Genomic DNA, 15,591 nt, shown 5'->3' with positions numbered 1-15,591 from the left:
CCCACTTTCCGCACTCGGATGTTGGATCTGGGTCTTTGAATCAATATAATCAGGCATGGTCATGTACACGTGAAACTTGTATCGTGTCAACGTCCAATAGCTGGAAATCCAAAAATCTTTCCCGCTCTTCTGAATGTCTAGCTTTTATCCAATTGGATTCTGAAACGTGGTAAACTATTCCACGCTAAAGCACATGGAACCTCTACTCAAATTATTCGAAACGCTCTCGACAAGGGATGGATTCAAAATGAGGGACATTCTGGTAACTTGGCATCTAACAAATTTCAAAACCCCGAACGAGTCCCCATCCACGTCAGCAATCCGTGTGACGCCCTCACAGAAAAGCCTCAACCGTTCGATTCCCAGCCAAACGTGCAACCCCTAGCCGTCCGATGGCATTCACTAGGCTCTCATCCCCTTCCCTTTCCCCTCGATCGGATCCTCAAGAAACGCCCTTTTAAATCCAACCCCTCTTTACCCTCTCAACTTGCGTTTCCTCTTCCCACCAAACCTACAGTCCCCTCCTTTCTCTGTCTTTCATACAAACAAACACACACACTCTCTCTCTCTCTCTCCTACTCTCTTTCGCTTCTACAAGCAGTCCTCCCATGGCCACTGAAGAAACCAGTAACCCACCTCCACCTCAGCCGTCCCCGGCAGCTCCCCCACTCCCTCAGTACCCTGAGGTACGCGCAGTTTCTCGTCCATTTTCTTCAACTTTCTTTCCTCGCCATCCAAACACTTCTGGGGTGTTTTGTTTTTGTTTTTATTTTTGAAATTGCAGCTGGGTCTGATGGTTTTGAGTTATTTTGTATTTTCCAGATGATTATTGCGGCGATCGAGGCTCTGAACGATAAGAATGGCTCGAACAAGTCGGCCATCGCCAGGTACATCGAGTCAACTTACACGGATCTTCCGGCGGCTCACTCCACTCTGCTCTCGCACCACCTCAACAAGCTGAAACAGAGCGGCCAGCTCGTCCTGCTCAAGAACAACTACATGAAGCCCGATCCCAACGCGCCGCCGAAGCGTGGGCGCGGTCGCCCTCCCAAGCCCAAGGCGCCTCTGCCTCCGGGCGTCGCGATGTCGCCACCAAGGCCCCGCGGCCGTCCGCCCAAGCCCAGGGACCCCTTCGCGCCGCCGCCGCCACCCAAGGCCAAGAGCCCCTCCTCCGGGACTGGCAGGCCCCGTGGTCGTCCACCCAAGAAGGCCAAGACGGCTGCCGCTTCGGCTCCGTCTGCGGCTCCGTCAGGCGGCGCACCCAGAGGAAGGGGAAGGCCGCCCAAGGTGAAGCCGGCAGTGGCCCCGGTTGGGTGTTGAGCTTAGCTCAGAGAGAGAGAGAGAGAGAGAGAGAGAGAGAGAGAAAGAGTTAGCTTTTTTTTTTTTTAATTGTTTTTTATTTTTATTTTTATTTTAGTTAGGTGTAGTTTTCTGCTAATTGATGTCTTTATCTTTATCTTTATCCACTTTTTTGTCTCTTTATTTAATTTCTCTCTCTCTTTTTTTCTTTTTCTTTTTCTTTTTTAATTATGTGGTGGGTGTTGTAAGGTTGTAATGTGGAGGTGGGTTTAATGTGACTGTAATTGAATGTAAATTGTTCAGCGGCTGTTTAGGCTTTTGGAAATTATAATTTAATCTCTCTCTACAAAAAAAAAGAAAAAAAAGAAAAAAGAAAAGGGCTAAAACGAGACTAATTATTCTGATTACTTTTTTCACTGTTGCTTTCGCATTTTTGTTATTCCTCTTTTTTACACTTGAAAAATCATGAAATGGATTGGGGGTTTCACTTTCTTTTGTTTGGATTCTATAGAGCAGCTTAAGTGATTGAGCAGTGCACTGAGGAATCTGGCAAAAAGTGGGTAAAAGAAGATAATAAAAATTGAAGGTTCGGGTCGGGTATGGATAGGCCTTTTCCTTTTTTAAAATGTGAGGAACCTTTACAGGTAACATGTGCAGTAAATAGAGTGGCATTTTGCCTTTTGGATAGCACGCTTGAGTGGTTAAGAAAAACTCTTATTACAACCTGTTTGGTTTTTGGAATCTTCCACCTCCACATAATGTGCTTCATGGATATGATTATATTCCTATTTTTAGGGTTGTCCGGAATATGAGATTTCAATGTTTGATTTATTTATTTATTTAATTAGGTTTTTTGTAGGAATTATTTTGAATAATGATTATTATTTTACAATATTGACCTCGTCCTTTTAATTAACTATTGAATTAGTTCTTACTAAAAAAAAAAAAAAATTAAAAAAAAAAGTTGGTTGGGATTGTCATGTTAGTTTTGTGAGATAGTTATGCCATAAAAATGTGATTTTTAGTTATTTATTATTATCAAATTTTTTGCATGCTTATGATCTCTTTAATTATATAAGTTTATTTTATATAAAACTACTTAAAAATTAAACAAAAACTAGCAAGAAGGAAAAATAAACTATGTTTTTTATTAATAGTTTATATATAAACTATTAATAAAAAACATAGCTTATTTTTCCTTTTATAAACAGATTTTATGTTCATTTTTGTTTTTTGTTGTTGAATAAAATAGTTCTTCACTTGTGTATACAGTTTAATAAATGGTCACAATCAATTAATCAAACTCAACAAGTAGCATTAAAAAAATAACCATAATAAAATTATTAGATAGTCTAACTTTTCTTGTATAATCATAGCAAAATTCAATAGAAAAAACAAGAGAAAAAGTAAATAATATAAAAAAGTTAAGGGAAAATTACAAAATCAGTCTTTATGGTTTACTTGATTTGCAATTAGCTCTTTGTGGTATCAAAATGAACTCAAGGTCCTTGAGGTATGCCAAAAAAATAATTTAATTCTTACAGACAAATTTCGTTTACTAACTTATCAAATTTCGATAAAATAAAATGTCAGAACCAATAAAATTGTGATACTTGTCGCATTTAAGTCATTCTTACACTAATGAAATTTATTAAGTTAGCGGACAACGTTTGATTGTAGAGACTAAAATGTTTTTATTTTTATTTTTTTTATACAACAAAAGTTAATTATAAATCAGGTAAACCATAGGGACTAATTTTACATTTTTTCCAAAAGTTAAAAAGTCGGTCAAGACCAATGTCACCTATAACATATATAGTGGAGTTACCCCAACATCTTTGCTTTAATCAGTCATATTTAATTATCAATGATCCCTGTAGCCTCTTTTCCCCTATTAAATTAGAGAAAAAAAAAATCATCAATGAAATCGAAAATATAACCTAACTTCATCCGCATTCTTTTTGGGTATCTAAATTTCCTCCGGTTCCGGTTAAGTGCAATAAAATAAAATAAAAAAGATAATTTTTTTTAAATGTTTTAAAAATCTTAAAAGATTACCCCATCAAAACGCCTCATTAGCATTTTATTTTATTTTAATAGTTGTTGTGTCAATTGCTTCAAGTGAGGTTTGTTTGGTCAAATTGGTTGATGAGTGCAATCCATTTGGCCTACCATTATATATATATATAGAATAGTTGAGGTTGTGTAAAGTGCGGCATGTGCAAGGTTTTTGTTTTTTGGATGAATGACGCCATGTGGATGGTTGCTAATAGGTTGGCTGCCTTTTATACCAACTGTTTACCTCATTAACTTAAACAAATGTTTCTTAAGGATCTTAATCCCGTGTTTCATACGCATCACAACCACCCTTCCAAGCAATCTTCGGCACTAAACAGATCACCACATACGTTGCCTTTTTGGATGCCACGCCTTGAACGTCTTGAGTGATATCTCATTTGAAACTTATAAATCTATTGGGGACTTTCTTTTTCTTTTCTTTTTTTTTTTTTTTATTAGATTTAGATGCTCTAGTTTTTTTTTTTTTTTTTTTTTTTTTTTTTTTTTTTTAAGGTTTACATTTATTTATAATGTTTTATAACAGTAAAAAAATAAACTTAAACTATTGAAAAAACTATTTTTTTTAATGGCTTATCTTTTGATTTTTTTAGTTTTGTTTATGGTCTATTTTTATAATAATAATAATAATAATAATAATAAAAAGGCCGAATTGATTGGTTTTTGGTTTAAATTTGCTTGGTTAATTTGTTAATTAGCTTAACATTTGCTATTGAAAATTTTCAAAAATGGGTATTTTGAAAATTTCTAAGGCCTTCATTAAAGGATGGATTACATTGTAAATTTTTTAAAGTTTGATACACTAAATTGAGAGTTATTGAACTTTAAACAGTTAATTGCAAAAGCAATGAAAGTTCATAGGGATTAGGTGAATTTTTTCCTTATTCTTATTAATAATAGAAATTTATTCTTATGTTTTAGTTAGTTATTTTAAATATAAATTTAGATAAATTAGTGTGAAAGCTCTAAGCGGAGCAAGAATGTTTTGTTATTTGGAATGGAGAGAATAGTAATTTTTTATCGTTTCCACCCCTCATGGAAACACATGGTAATTTATAAAAGAAAATCTAATAACATGTATAAATAATAATAATAATAATTTTAAAGTATTAAATTTCATGGAAATAATATCTGTAAGTATAGAAATTTCTTAAATAAAGAGAACTAGAAATATAAAACGGGAAACAAACATTTTAAGACTCTAAAAAATATTTATAAATATCAAAATTCCGGTGCACCGTTCAATCAACACACAAAGCAATTGAAAGATGCCACGTCAGATCATGAGATGACTATGGTAAAGGATCTTCCTGGAGGTTCACTAGATCCACTAACATAAACACAGGCAGGTGACGTATCAGTAGGGGTGTCAACTTGGTCCGGTTTCTCGATTTTTGGCCAAAATCGGAATCGGAACCGGAACCGGGACCCCGGTTAAGATCCCGGTTCCTGGCCGGTTCTGGTTTTACCCGGTCCGGTAACCAGTTTTTGAAAAAAATTAGTGTTTGGAGCTTATTTTAGGTATTGGGCATAAAATAAGCCCATTATTTTTTTTTTCATAAGTTAGCTCATTTAAAAAAAAGTTATTAATATTTTTGTCTAAATTAAAGAGGCTTTATTGTCATTGTTCCAAATAATTAAAAAATAAACCTAAAAAAGCCTAAAAATCCTAAAAAAAATCAATGTTTTTGCCTATATGAGCCTTAGAAATAAAAATTCAAATTTTTTAAAATACCCTAAAAATCATTTTAAATTAGATACATAAAGAAAACATTAAAACAATAAAAAGTAAAAACAAGTATGTAAACAAACCAACATGCACAAGAAATAAATACCCTTACTATAACAATTCAAAACCCAAAAAAATAAAAAATAAAACAAGTATTTAAATAATCTACCAATCAAAAGAAATACACTCACAAACAAAAATAGTTTCTAAACGCTGCGTAAAAGACTAAAAGAATATATATATATATATATATATATATATATATATATATATATTATTTAATAAAATAAGACCCGATTCCGGTTTTCCTGGTTTTTACCGGGTGCCAAAAACCGGGACCGGAATCGGGGTCCCGGTTTTTTTTTTTTTTTGCAACCGGAACCGGAACCGGGTCCCCGGTTTTCGGTTTCCGGTTTCCCGGTCCCGATTCTAGTTTCCCGATTATTTTTGACACCCCTACGTATTAGGTAACAAAGCTCTTGGGAGTCCCACTAACATAAGCATGGCTCGTTGATGCATTTGGTAACGGTGGTCTTGGGTTGAACATTGATGTCTTAATTCATGGAATCCATAAGCACGTACATGTTACTATCTATGTAACATATTTGCAATTTATATAAAAAGACTAAAACTTTTACACCCAAAGGCTTAGGTTTAGAAAAAGTTTTACAACCTAAGTTTTCATCACCCAATATGGCAAATTTCTATGACCTAAGGGCTAGTTTGACAAATCCCCCTCCCCTCTCCTTCCCCTTATTTTCGCTTCTCCGAAAAAGAATTAACATCTTTCCAAAACTACTTTTTACATTTTTTCTGTCATAAAAGTCAACAGCTTTATTTATATTGAACTCGATCAACCAATACCTGCTCAAGACCGGCTTGATTATACCCCTACTTGAAGTCCTTTGGTTGCTCCATAGACTTATTCTTAAAGGAGATCATCCATCTTATACAACTTGAATCCCAAATGGAAGCAGTACCTAGCAAAATCCAGATGGACTCAAGTATACCAACCGATGCAAAAAAACCTATCTAAATTAATGCCATCAACTTAGGTGTAGCCTTGAGCTACTAATCTGTCCTTGTTTCTCACAATTTTACCATTCTCACCAGACTTATTTTTGAATATCCATTTCATACCGATGATGTTGTGTTCTACATGTGTAGGAACGAGAGACCAAACATCATTTTAAGTGAACTAGTGTAGTTCCCCATGCGTTGCGTCCACCCAGCTATCATTATTCAAAGCCTCCTCAACCTTCTTAGGTTCAGCTTGAGACAAGTAGCTCATGTGAGACAATTGATTGACCACTCTATACCTCAGTTTTTTTTTTTTTTTTTTTTTTTTTTCCATCAACCAACTTGCCCAAGATGTTTTCCTTAGGAAAATTTAAACTTATCCAAAACTGAGGTTCTTTATACAACATCTTATGCTTGGGAGTTGATAGTTCTTCACTTTTAGAATTTATACCCAAATCAACAATCTTCTCCCCCTCACTATGTAAAGCCCTAAAAATTTAATTAATTGGTAATTAAATTCACGGCTCGTTTCCCAGCCTTATTTAGCGAGAAACAAGACTCAGGGATCTCTATTCCACAAAAAGAGGATGCTAAACAGCGGAAACATTAAGATTCTATAAGTATTAATCATTACAACCAGAGTATCTACCAAGGATCATCGTAGTAGCTAAAATCATACTATACCTATCATCATTACAAGAGATCCTTGTTACCCTTAATATGCAAGCATGCATCAAAACTCTTAAGTCTACAGCATAACCCAAATGTACTAGTTACCATGAGCACTCGCCTAAGCTTGCAATAAGTCTTCAAGCATCCCCCGAATCGAATCCTCCACAATAACCGGATGGTTCTCGGTATCAATCTTCTACTAAACTATCTATAACAGCATAGATGTAAATATGGAGAAAATGGAGAAAGAATACAAGGATAAGTCTGACGATTTAGTGAGTATAAATGCACATGACGTACCAGTCATTAAATGGTGAACTTAGTTGTTTATAAAGCACATGCAGTTTTATGAGGTGGCAATTTATCATGGGTATAATATACATATAATATATGATGTAATATGAGAATCATGTCATAATTCAACTATATGGTCTACCCGAGATATTACCCATTTCCGGTAGGGTTATCGTTGTCTCGAGGGACCTGTAATACAATTCTGGGGCCCACACTACTAATGATGTCTGTCATGTAGTGTTCAACCAATCAAGCATGGCTACGCCAATCATGAATAACCATTGGATCCAATTCCCATATAAACACACACACATTTGACCATAGAGTTAACCTTTATAATAAGCATATGTCCGTTATCCCACACGCACCGGTATACCATGTCATATGGTGCAATTAATCTTATCTGTCTTTTACATGCATACTTTTAAAAGTCTCATCATTTGATTATCTTTTTAATTAACATACGTTTCCACAAAAGGGAGTTCACAGTAGTCCAAAATGTATTTCATGAGAGTTGTAAATATGCATATTTGATATATATATAAAATAGCCGTGCGATGCGGAAAAAGTAACAACAAGTATCCATGTGAGTTTGTGCTCACCCGGGTTGTAAGGCTTCTCCATAAAATCCCCTTGAGGCTCCATAACCTTGAATACAAAGAAAAGACCTATCATTAGTTTTAAACCCGAGCTAAAACAAGTCCTAAACCTAAAAATATCCAATCTGAGTTTCTACTTGAACGTTTTGCCAACCTAGCAAACGTTCGGGCTCAAAGCCAAGCGTTCGGCCAGAAACTGCGAACGTTCTCCCAGAAACCCATTTCGAACCAAATAGCCTACAAATCACTCCTAAGCAAGTTCTAAGGCTACGACAAGGTTCCTAACATACTCCTAGCCCAAAATAATATCTCCATACAAAATGAAATATTCCCAACAAGAATGAAACGCTAACCCAAGATTAAACCAAAATTAAGGGCAACAACATAACTGAATGCTCAAAACTACCAACTAAGCTAACTATGGAAAGTACTTCAATAGCATAATAGCTAAGTAAGCAAAAAAACTAGGCTTAGAAGATTACCTCATTGAAGCAAAACCTCCAAGAAATCTCTCATTCTCCTTCAAGAACTCTCACAACTCACAAAAATCACTCAAGCAGGGGTTCTAGAGGTCAACATGGGCAGAATGAAGCTGGGTTGAGTGGGGAGGGGTATTTATAGGGTAGGAAAAGCTATGGGTGCTACTGTGACAGTTATAAAAAGTAGCGATCATTCGGTACTATTAGGTGAATGTTCGGGTACTATGCCCAGCTTTTGTCAAGCGTTTGGTGAATATCCAATGGTCCAAAAATGGTCAACGAACGTTTGGGTGTACTTTTGGACTTATGCCTGCAGATCTTGTATTTACTTTCTTGACACAATGTCAGCGAACGTTCGATACTTCAACGAATGTTCGATCAGAGTGCAATGTTCAGTAAAACAACCATAATTTTTGTTACGGGTCTTAGAATTGCGCATGCGACCCCATTTCAGAAAGCTCTTTCTGAAACGAACGTCATGGCATCAATTCCAATATTTTTGAATGACTTCTTGGGATTCAAAAATCTAATATTTCCCTCTTAAGATGGTGTTTACAATGCTTTCTCGTCTTTTAGTAATTATCCCTTAACCTTCACACCGTAATTGATCCCATACTCATTGGTTACCACGTATAAGCCAATTCGTTTGTACTACACACATTGGTACCTTAGTTGAATGTTCGGTGCAACAGTAAATTCTTAAAAAGGCCAAGATCTTACACTTTACCAAATAAGAACCAACCCTAACATCATAATTAGAGTGTACTTAATCCTAATTAAACTAGGGTTTTTCTTTTTCGATTTTATTAGGTTTTCTAGGGTTTTTAGGTTTCTTAAGAGCCTATAAATAGACCTCTAAGCTTCTTAGAAAATATAGAATTCCAGAGAGCAGAATTTGGAGACTATTTCAAGAAACGTTTTCCGGTTTCTTCTTTCCCTTTTCTTTTTAGTTTCATTATGTGTAACTAAACTTTTCGTTAGGGGTAGATTGAAGCCCTAATCATGCCTGTTTAAGATTAAATATTAGTGCCTTTATTTCAATCATATTGTGGTTTATTTTAATTGATTATGTCTATGTGATTGAATTCCTCATATTTTATGGTATGAATTTGTTAGTTAAGTCAATTTAGATGACCGAATCTTGGGCTTAATAAAGTGACAAAATAGCCTCATCATGGGTTCTTGGCTTAATCAACATGGGAACTAGGAGTAGATACCATGCCCTGGAACTCGTGTGTTTGTCATTCTCCATAGAATTATGTTTCCCTAAAGAACAACTTAGTAGATACCTTGCTAAATCCTTTAGGGAAGAAAAAAATTAGAGTAGATACCATGCCTAATTCATGAACTCGTGTGTTTGTCAATCTCCATAGAATTATGTTTCCCTAAAGAACAACTTAGTAGATACCATGCTAAATCCTTTAGGAAAGAAAAAAAATTAGAGTAGATACCATGCCTAATTCATTTCTTAGGGAGATCAATAGCTTAAGGTGTAAATACCATGCCCTTAGGTTGACAATCATTAATTATACCGCATGATTGGAACATTGGCCTAGTATTTTCTTAATTACTCGGATTAGTGGTGGATATCAAAACCCTAACCTTTTCATTATCTTTATATTTTTCAACATTGCAAATCTGTGACAATTCTATTCTTTTAATTTGGAAAAATCAATTTTTAATAAAATCAACAATCCTCGTGGGATGATCTCGTATTTGCCAAACTATACTATCATTTGATCTTGTACACTTGCGAGTAAAACGTACCAAGTATTTGCCTACTAATTTAGGTGGGTATTTGGCACAACAAGTTTTTGGCGCCATTGCCGGGGATTGTTTGATTTTGTTTAGAATTTGTTTTCCCTTAGTTAATTATGTCTTGTTTTAATTGTACATTTGTTTCCTATTAATTAGTTAATCTTGTTTTTAATTTTTAGTTTTCTGGTTTCTGTACTTGTATTCCTGCTCTGCAGTGGTGCGGTCGAGCGCACCTTTGGTGCGATTAAGTGCACTGCTGCAGGGCATTAAATTTGTGTTCTGCGTTCTGTTTTTATTCTGCACGAGTACGATCGAGCGCACCTAGCTATGCGTTTGACCGTACTCCCACCCTTGCGCCCCCGTGAGTACGAGCGCACACACACACCCACACACCCAAGCGCACACACCTCGTCCCGAGTGCAATCGAGAGCACTTAACATTGCGATCGAGTGCACACGTTCTAAACACTTGGGCTGGCTTAAGTATTTCTTTATGTTTTTGTTTTTGTTTTTATTTTCCTTTTGTTATTTTTAATTTCTTTTTGTTACTTGACTCATGTGGGGAGTCATTCCAACACCCTATATGAGCACACCGTTCTCTACACCAGGGAACGACTTTTACTTGCGTGGAGCCACCAGTCTCATCTATCATGGCAAGCACAAGCTCCTACTCTACAATTTCATGAACTGCACCATCAATCATACCCTCAGTTTTATGATTAATCAGCTCCACAACAACAGCATCAAGTCGAGCCACCTCCTCCGAAGAGCTCTGGCTTTAAAGAAAATGTGTCAGATATTCTCAACCATCGAAGCCAAGATAGAATCTCAAGAGAATGCATCTCCCATCTATTGGCCTCAACAATACGAAGAGGAGCCACCTCCTCTGAAGAGTTATGACCTTTCATCTCCGCTCAGTAAATTTGAGGCCAACAATCAACTGCTGCAATCCATCAACACCAAAATAGAAGCTCAAGAAGAGGAGTTATATCCCATTTATTGGCCACCACAACAATAATATCAACAAGAACCATCTCTTTTAATGGTAAGATATTGAATTTTATAAGCGAGTCTAATTAGATGGTAAACTCTTTACAGGAGATGGAGAACTCTCACTCTGAATCAATTACTGGGATAGAGGCTCACCTCAAGCAAATATCAGATACCCTCAAAGAAGAAGAGCTCCAAAATCAGTTGGTGGCCAATTCCAATGGGCACTACAAGGAGGATGAGAGTATTTGTTATCATGAGCAAGCTATCATCACATTGGAGAGTGAAGAAGTGGTTGAAAATCAAGTAGAAGAGAGGAAGGTGGAGCAAATTGAGGTTGCACAGGATCCACATTAGGAAAAAGAAGGGAGCACTGAGGCTTCTTCAACATCAGCTCTTATTCCCGAAGTACCAAGAGGCCAGGAGAGAAGTCAGTTGGGGCTATGTGATGAGCAAAATGAGACCATCGAGGTAGAAAAACCTCTTAAGTATTCTTCTCATGTTATTTTAGTTCATGATTCCCTTTTGAATAAGAAACTATTGGAAAATACTTAGAGTGATCTGCCTCGATCTGAAGACATTTGGAATTACCCAGCAGTAGAAAAAATTCATTCTCTTTGGTGCAAGAGAAGTAAAGACCGGTGCTTCAAGTTTAAAAGGAGCATCACAGTCTGGTTGAAGACGTTAAACTTAACACTCATGGGAGGCACCCCATAGCATATCCTTTTATTTTTCTGTTAGTTTTTCAGTTTATTTTTGTGTTTATCTTTAGTTTCCACTTGTTTTCCTTTTCATTTGTTGTAGTAGTTTTATTTTCTGGGACAAGTGTGCTTGCATTCAAGTTTGGGGGTGTGCTACGAGCCATACGTTTCCAGCCAATTTTTCCATCTCCCTGGTAAGATCTTTCGATGTTATATACACATTGGGGACAATGTGTCATTTAAGTTTGGGAGTATGGGAGACACTTTACACACACTTTGTTCCTATTTTTGTTATTATTTTTGAAGGAAAAGTGCATATTCATGTCTGTCTTAAAATTTTTGTTAATCCAAGAATTGTGATTTGATTTTCATTAGTGAGTTTAAAATTTTGAACACATGATCTGATGATAGAATTCTAAGTGTGGTTACTTACTTTGGGCAATTGAGGAATTCACCTGTTTGATTTAATTTGACATAAGCACACTAGCACATCATTGTAAGGTATGACATGTGAGCCTGATGTGTATGTTTCTATGTCTTGGGTGAAACTGGGTGACTTATCGAAGGGATACTTTGGCATATATATATATAGATCATTTTAAGCTTTTCATTGAGTAACTGGACATCTTACCTCACTAAACAATGACTGTTCATGTCAAAAGGTGAGAATTTTGATTTGGTTAAAACCATGGCTGGTTTAGTTTCGTAACCTTTTTGACTTGAGTTAATAAGTCCTTAAGGGTTTCTTTACACGTAATGCCCTAAAATCATCTGGTTTGGGAATCATTGACTTAAAGCTCGTTACATGGGTCAATTAGAAAACTTAAGGGAACCAAGCATTGCAAAGTCTGACATAAAAAAAAAAAAAAAAAAAAAAAAAAAAAAAAAAAAAGGAAAGTAAAAAGAAAGAAAATAAAATTTAAAATTATGCCTTATCTTTTCATTCTGATAAGAATCCCAGTGAATTTTGAGATATTGAGACATTACAAATTGAGAATAATTAGAAGCTTCATATGTATGTGCTAGATCACTTTACACTATTTTGAGCTTGTGATGCCCTTACTTGTCCTTTGCAAGTAGTTAGACTTTTGAAATTCCAATTCATTGTGAAGATGGGGTTCATCCTTTTAAGCTTGTTAATGACTGAAAATCCTGATTTTGAGTGATAATTTAAATTTGAGGATGACATGAACTGTACATGAATGGGTAGCATTTCTGTTAAACCCTCATGAGACTTCACTCGTCATACTAAGGATGCTTAGGGGTTTAAAAATCTTGTTGCATATACTAAATGCAATCATGTTTCCTACGACAGTGGAGATAGAGTAGTTGTTCTTTTTGCTTCCTGTTATTTTTTGTTTTGTATTGCTAAGAGACTGGCAATATGTAAGTTTGGGGATATGATGAGTGCTAAAATATACATACTTATACCCTTAATTTATGTGTTAATCTCTTAGTTGTGCTATTTTGTGTTGTTTACTTTCTTTTTGTGTGTTTGCCTTTTTTAGGTGTTTGAAGGAAAAGCATGTGTTTTTGGACGTTTTGAGCATAAAAGATCAAATGTGGGAAAAACTGGAGCATGGGATCGAACGTACTAGAAACAAGCTCGAGCGCATTTGCGATCGAGCGCATAACACATAGGATCGAGCGAAAGGCATCGATCAAGTGTAGCCCATGCGATCAAGCGCAGTTGAGCGACCTAGATGTGGAAAGACTTATTTTCCACTTAAAATTAGGTTTTACTAACCCTAATTAAACTAGGGTTTTTGTTTTCCGATTTTATTAGGTTTTCTAGGGTTTTTAGGTTTCTTAAGAGCCTATAAATTGACCTCTAAGCCTCTTAGAAAATACAGAATTTCAGAGAGCAGAATTTGGAGACTATTTCAAAAAGCGTTTTCCGGTTTCTTCTTTCCCTTTTCTTTTTAGTTTCATTATGTGTAACTAAACTCTTTGTTAGGGGTAGATTGAAGCCCTAATCATGTCTGTTTAAGATTAAATATTAGTGCCTTTGTTTCAATCATATTGTGGTTTATTTTAATTGATTATGTCTATGTGATTGAATTTCTCATATTTTATGGTATGAATTTGTTAGTTAAGTCAATTTAGATGATCGAATCTTGGGCTTAATAAAGTGACAAAATAGCCTTATCATGGGTTCTTGGCTTAAGCAACATGGGAACTAGGAGTAGATACCATGCCCTAGAACTCGTGTGTTTGTTAATCTCCATAGAATTATGTTTCCCTAAAGAACAACTTAGTAGATACCATGCTAAATCCTTTAGGGAAGAAAAAAATTAGAGTAGAATCAATAGCTTGTAGATACCATGCGCTTAGGTTGACAAGCATTAATTATACTACATGATTGGAACATTGGCCTAGTATTTTTCTTAATTAGTCGGATTAGTGGTAGATATCAAAACTCTAACCTTTTCATTATCTTTTATTTTTTAACATTGCAAATCTATGACAATTCTAATCTTTAAATTTGGAAAAATCAATTCTTAATAAAATCAATAATCCTCAAGGGATGATCTCGTATTTGTCAAACTATACTATCGTTTGATTATGTGCATTTGTGAGTAAAACGTACCAAGTATTTGCCTATTAAGTTTAATTTTCATAAACTTGATAACAATGCTCTTGCAGTCTTTGAGGTTCAACACCCTCTCTATAGCCTTATCCTGCAAAGATTCTTACTATTGCAAGTGGTTTATTATTATCTTTATAATTTGGTATACAAAAGACAACATCAATTTTCGTTGCTGTTGCCGAGGATTGCTTAACGGTTGCTTTATTAAGTTTTAAAAATTAAATTTAGCATAATTATTTCCTGTTTTCCTTTATTTTCCAATTTTATTTTCTGTTTCTTTTTATTTTTCATTTTTTGGTGTTTTTGTCTTTGTTTTGTTTTTTCTGTTTTAGGTCCGTAGCTGCGGAGGCCCCCAGCATCTATAGGCAGTGAGCTCGAGCGCAACTTCCAGTGCGATCAAGCACACCTATGGCAACCTATGCGTGCCTGCCCTTAAGCTCAGCAAGTTACGCTCGAGCCCAACACGTCTGTACTCGTCTATCATTAGTAGTATGCTCGAGCGCACCCTGTAGTGTGATCAAGCAGACCAACGCCAGTCTGCCAGTTTCCAACAGATGCTGCCTCCGACTTCCAGCACCTACGGGCCGTTTGTGAGCTTTTACTTTCTATTTTTATTTCTATTTTTTTTTTTTTTAGTTTATGTTGGGTCGCCATTCATTATCTTTGCCTTTAATTACTTGTGATCCCGACATTGAACGCCCTTTTAGACAACTTAGGTCTGAAAGGAATTCTAATTTGCTAGAAGAGTGTACCAATGAGACCATGAGTGACCGACCCTATATCTTTGAGAGATCACTATCTCCTGACCACATTCACTTCCCCCTCATGTCTCAGGCTGTCGAATATTACGGCAGCTCACTATGAAATTAAGCCTAGCACCATTCAAAGTTTACCACATTTTCTAGGGCTTAGCACTGAAAACCCTTATGACTTTGATAAGTGCCAACTGTTGCATATTTGAGCCCCTTAATTTACATTTGTTAATCCTTTAGTTGTGTCTTAATCTAATGTTTTGGGTTAATTATGTGTTTTTAATGTTTTGTAGGTTGTTAAAGGAAAAACTGCGCCTTTAGAGTGAGAATTGCAAAGTTTGGACAAAAAGCCATTTGAGGAAGTAGGATCGAGCGCACCATCCTGCGCCCGATCCCAGCAGGGTTGCGTTCGAGCACACCCACGCCCACCCGCAAATGGTTAGTGCACAAGCGCTGCGCCGTAGAAGGAAGAGCATATGCACGAGCGCGATTGCGCACACTGGCCATGCGCTCGAGCGCACTTGTCTGACGGGCTAGCACTAGCACCGTTTTTAGAGTTTTAAGCCCTAAAAACCCCTATAAATAGACTGCTAAGCCTCAAGAAAAGGAAGTTGGAGACCAGAGAACGAAATT

At 36.1% G+C, this 15,591-nt stretch overlaps 1 protein-coding gene across 1 annotated transcript; it reads left to right on the top strand.

The window, feature by feature from the left end:
- Nucleotides 1-425: 425 nt before the first annotated feature.
- LOC132179081 (HMG-Y-related protein A) lies at nt 426-1,606 on the top strand. The gene is made up of 2 exons (XM_059591712.2): nt 426-686; nt 823-1,606. Exons 1-2 carry the CDS (start codon nt 609-611, stop codon nt 1,318-1,320), a joined length of 576 nt encoding a protein of 191 aa, XP_059447695.1. The 5' UTR covers nt 426-608; the 3' UTR covers nt 1,321-1,606.
- The last annotated feature ends 13,985 nt before the right edge of the window (nt 1,607-15,591 follow it).

Source organism: Corylus avellana, chromosome 4 (genome assembly GCF_965113065.1).
Source record: "Corylus avellana chromosome 4, dhCorAvel1.hap1.2, whole genome shotgun sequence".
In the NCBI taxonomy this organism is placed as follows: domain Eukaryota; kingdom Viridiplantae; phylum Streptophyta; class Magnoliopsida; order Fagales; family Betulaceae; genus Corylus; species Corylus avellana.
This window is presented reverse-complemented; position numbering and strand designations above follow the sequence as displayed.

Excerpts from the sequence above, each read along its gene's own strand:
- LOC132179081 (XM_059591712.2), top strand. The coding sequence starts at position 609 with ATGGCCACTGAAGAAACCAGTAACCCACCTCCACCTCAGCCGTCCCCG. Across the intron at positions 687-822 it reads CACTCCCTCAGTACCCTGAG|ATGATTATTGCGGCGATCGA; the intron begins GTACGCGCAGTT and ends TGTATTTTCCAG.